This window comes from Oratosquilla oratoria, chromosome 7 (genome assembly GCF_046742065.1).
Source record: "Oratosquilla oratoria isolate Oo_2021 chromosome 7, ASM4674206v1, whole genome shotgun sequence".
NCBI lineage: Eukaryota > Metazoa > Arthropoda > Malacostraca > Stomatopoda > Squillidae > Oratosquilla > Oratosquilla oratoria.
Genome location: NC_134783.1, coordinates 9111667 through 9115227, shown reverse-complemented (window position 1 = coordinate 9115227; position 3561 = coordinate 9111667). Strand labels below are relative to the sequence as shown.

General features: G+C 58.9%; 1 protein-coding gene across 1 annotated transcript; it reads right to left on the bottom strand.

The window, feature by feature from the left end:
• Positions 1 to 797: 797 nt before the first annotated feature.
• Positions 798 to 1697, bottom strand: LOC143026735 (uncharacterized). Its single transcript, XM_076187505.1, has 2 exons — positions 1551 to 1697; positions 798 to 1460 (listed from the first exon to the last, which is right to left on the bottom strand). The coding sequence occupies exons 1-2, from the start codon at positions 1695 to 1697 to the stop codon at positions 798 to 800; spliced, it is 810 nt and encodes a 269-aa protein (XP_076043620.1).
• Between the last annotated feature and the right edge of the window lie 1864 nt (positions 1698 to 3561).

Here is a 3561-nt window from a genome sequence, read left to right as displayed (position 1 = left end):
GCGACTAGTACAGGCGCACTGTAATCGACTAGGGATCGGATGGCCTGCACGTAGTAGAGTCGCAAGACGGCGTAGGACGTCCCTGCCTCCGGTCTTGTCATGGCCCTCATCACTGTGGTCCTCGTTTGCGTCTTTTCCCTCAAGTACGTTACCTGACGGGCAAAAGTCAGCCTGTGATCCAGCCAAATCCCGAGGTACTGGTAGGACTGTGTCCAGTTCAGCCTCACGTCCTGAACGTGTAGATACTGGGTGGGTGCGGGTGCGCTGAACATCATGGCCTCGGATTTTTCGGCTGAGACCTTTAGTCCCAGCTCCTCGCTTTTCTTGCTCAGGAGGTTGAGGGCCTCCTGTGTTTTGGCGATTAGATTGCCGTGAACGGTGACGACGAGGACTAGATCATCGGCGTAGCTGAGAAGCACTGTTCCAGCCGTGAACGGCAGGCTGACCAGCTGCTGCATCAGGAGGTTGAAGAGAACGGGGCTGAGGATCCCCCCCCCCTGTGGAGTCCCGTTCTCATAGGTCCTGTAAGATGACGTGTGGCCCTGGAATTTGACCCTGACGCGTCGCCCCTGTAGGTAGTTCTCGATCCATGCTAGTAGCCGTCCTTGGATGCCCTTGTTGACTAGAGCTGCTAGGATCGCGAGGGGGCACGCCAGCTCAAAGGCTCTCTCCAGGTCGAGGAACACGGCGACGGCGGTCCGATTAATCACGTGGTTTAGGAGAGCCATGATGCTGTCAGAGGTGCCAACACCTCGGCTGAATCCAAACACGTGCGGGTGTTGGGGTCCTAGTCGCCACTAGAGTCGGGTGAGGACCATCCTTTCCGCTGTCTTGGCCACGCAGCTGAGGAGGGAGATGGGGCGCAACTTGGAGGGGTCTTTGGGCTTGGGTATCGGTTGGATGTCCGCCGATTTCCAAGCCGACGGCAGGTATCCGATCATCCACGAGTGGTTGATTAGGCCTAGAATTCCTTGCTCCCCAGCTGGACCTGCGTGCGCAACCATGGTGTAGGTGACCCCGTCGGCGCCGGTGGCCGTGTCTCGCCCTGTTCGCCTGGCCGTGATGAGCTCCCTATGGGTGAAAGGGCAGTCCGCTGGGTCCGGTCTTGCCCTGCCGTCCCTGATGAGGCGCCCCCTCTCCAGTCGTAGGCGTTGGAGCGTTTGGATCACTTGCGCAGGAAGTTGACTGCTGGCACATCTGGCTGCGAAGTTGTTTGCCAGTCTTTCCGCCTCCTGCTGTGGTCGTGGATGGGTAGGAGGACGGGATCGCGATCCTCCGGTGGCCGTCCTCAGCTTCGACCAGAGGTCCGCCAGCCTGGTGTGCCGGGAGAAGCTGGCGCACCATTCCAGCCACTTGGCCTCCTTTGCCCGTCGTGACACCTGACGTGCATAGGCTACCACCTCACGAAGTCTCTCCAAGCCGTCTCTGTAACGCCGCCGATGCATGTTGACCCGGTGGTTCTGCTCCCGCACCTCTTCTGTGTAGAACTACCAGTTCTTGTGGTGGAGCCTTCCCGGGTTTTTCTTTGGAATGGATGCCTCCGCAGTTACCTCGATGGCCGCCGTGAGGTCCTTCTCGCGCTGCTCGATGCTGTCCGGAGGGGAGTATCCCGCCCACCATGCATCCAACAAGGACTGGAAGGCTCCCCAGTTTGCTCGTTGGATGTCCCAGCGTGGAGTGGGAATTGGGGGTGTCATCTGTGGTCACTGAATTGAGAATAGGACGCCGTAGTGGTCGCTGGTGAGGGTGGGGTGGATGCTCAAGCATGCTTCCGTGGACAGTCCACGGGAGAGGAAGGTAAGATCTAGCCTCCCGCCTCGTGTGTGCGTGGGCTCTCCGGTGTTAAGCAGCTTGATGTTCGGGTTTTCTTCCAATAAGGTGGCCAGGTGGCGCCCCGCAGAGTTGGTTGGAGACTGCGACTGGAATGAGGGATGGTGGGCGTTGAAGTCGCCGGCCGCCAGAATGTTTTCGGCGCTGGCCAGCGAAAACAATTCTCCCGCATCCAGCTGATTTCCCGGGCTCCTGTAGATATTGTAGATGGTGAGAGGACAGTTGGGGAGGTCGAGCCGTACCGCCAGCCTTTCCACCCCTTCTCGGCAGGGCACCGGGTCGGTGATCTGCTGTTGCGGGATATTGTTCCTCACCAGCGTCATGCATCCCCGTTCGCTCCCTGCGGCGTGCGGCAGCGCGTAAGTATGAAAGCCCGCCACTTTCAGCTCTCTTGTGGCCGGATACAGTGTCTCCTGGAGTAGAATTATGTCCAGCTTGTCTTGAATAATAGCCTGTTGGACATCGTGCCGTTTGTTCCCGAGCCCCTGCACGTTCCACTGGAGAATAATTAGGGAGTTAACTGTGTTGCTTGGCTCCATCATGAATGTGACTGTTCGCTGTGTGACGGGTGTCGGGGAATGGGTTGGTAGTAGGTACGGGTTGGTCTTCCAGCAGGGCGCCCATAGTCTCCGTCAGGAGTAAGGTATGCAGGCCGGCGTTGTCCATGTGACTCGGCAAGCATTCGTCAAACTATCATGAAACGCCATGACTGTAGCCTTCCGTAAACGAAGCATTTTCGACAACTCGGACGGCGACGAAGACTGCACGGCGGAACTGTCAGCCGCTGTCAAGGCAAGTCGGACTGACAATGGGGGCGAGAGCTCCCACCCACCAGAGCATGACAACCCGGAGAAGATGATGGAGTACGGAGACGACATCCAAAGCCACCTTCAGGCCCAGGAAGAGAAGAGATGGCAGGTGGCGGGACGAAAGAAAAACTCACGCAAAAACACGGAGGAAGGAACGACCGCGCCTCTCCCCAAATTCAAGCTCCGGAACCCTGAAGCCTTCCCAAGCCCTTACCAGGCAGTGGTGACACTGGAGAAGGACAACCCGGACCTGAGGATCACGCTCAGCGCCAACCTAAAGGGCGAATACTTACTCATCCCCAAGGATAGGGAATCGCCAGTGAAGATGGAAGCCTGGACGGGACCCGGTCCCGGCTGCAGGCTAGTTCGCCTTGACCCCACCGAGAAGCACACCAAGGCCGTGGTTCAGAGGTATCCATTAGACTTCCCACTGGAGGCAGTCAGGGCCCACCCCCGTGTGGTTACCGCTGAGCGTCTACAGGCTGGGTCCGACAAGACGGCTACACGAAAGCTGCTGGTGGTCCTTCAGGGTGCAGTACCGGCAAAACTCGACCCAGGGGCCTGGGGTAGGTATCCCCTACGCCCATTCACCAGGGAACCGGTGCGGTGCTTTAAATGTCAGCGCTTCGGACACCTACAGATGCGCTACCCACACAACAGCAGGTGTGGCGTCTACAGCTTGCACCACCCATCTGAAGACTGCATTCAGCGCCATAAAGCCAAGGAGACCACCACCGCAAGATGCCCGAACTGTGGCAAGGGACATCACGCGTGGAACCTACGATGCCCCGAACGCATCAAGCGCCTCCCACCTAGGAAAGAAGCGCACCAGCAGCACCCACCCCGCGGCTATCGCTTCGTCCCCGCACCGCCACCCACCCGACCTGCATGGCAAACGCCGGACAGCACCCCACCAGCTACC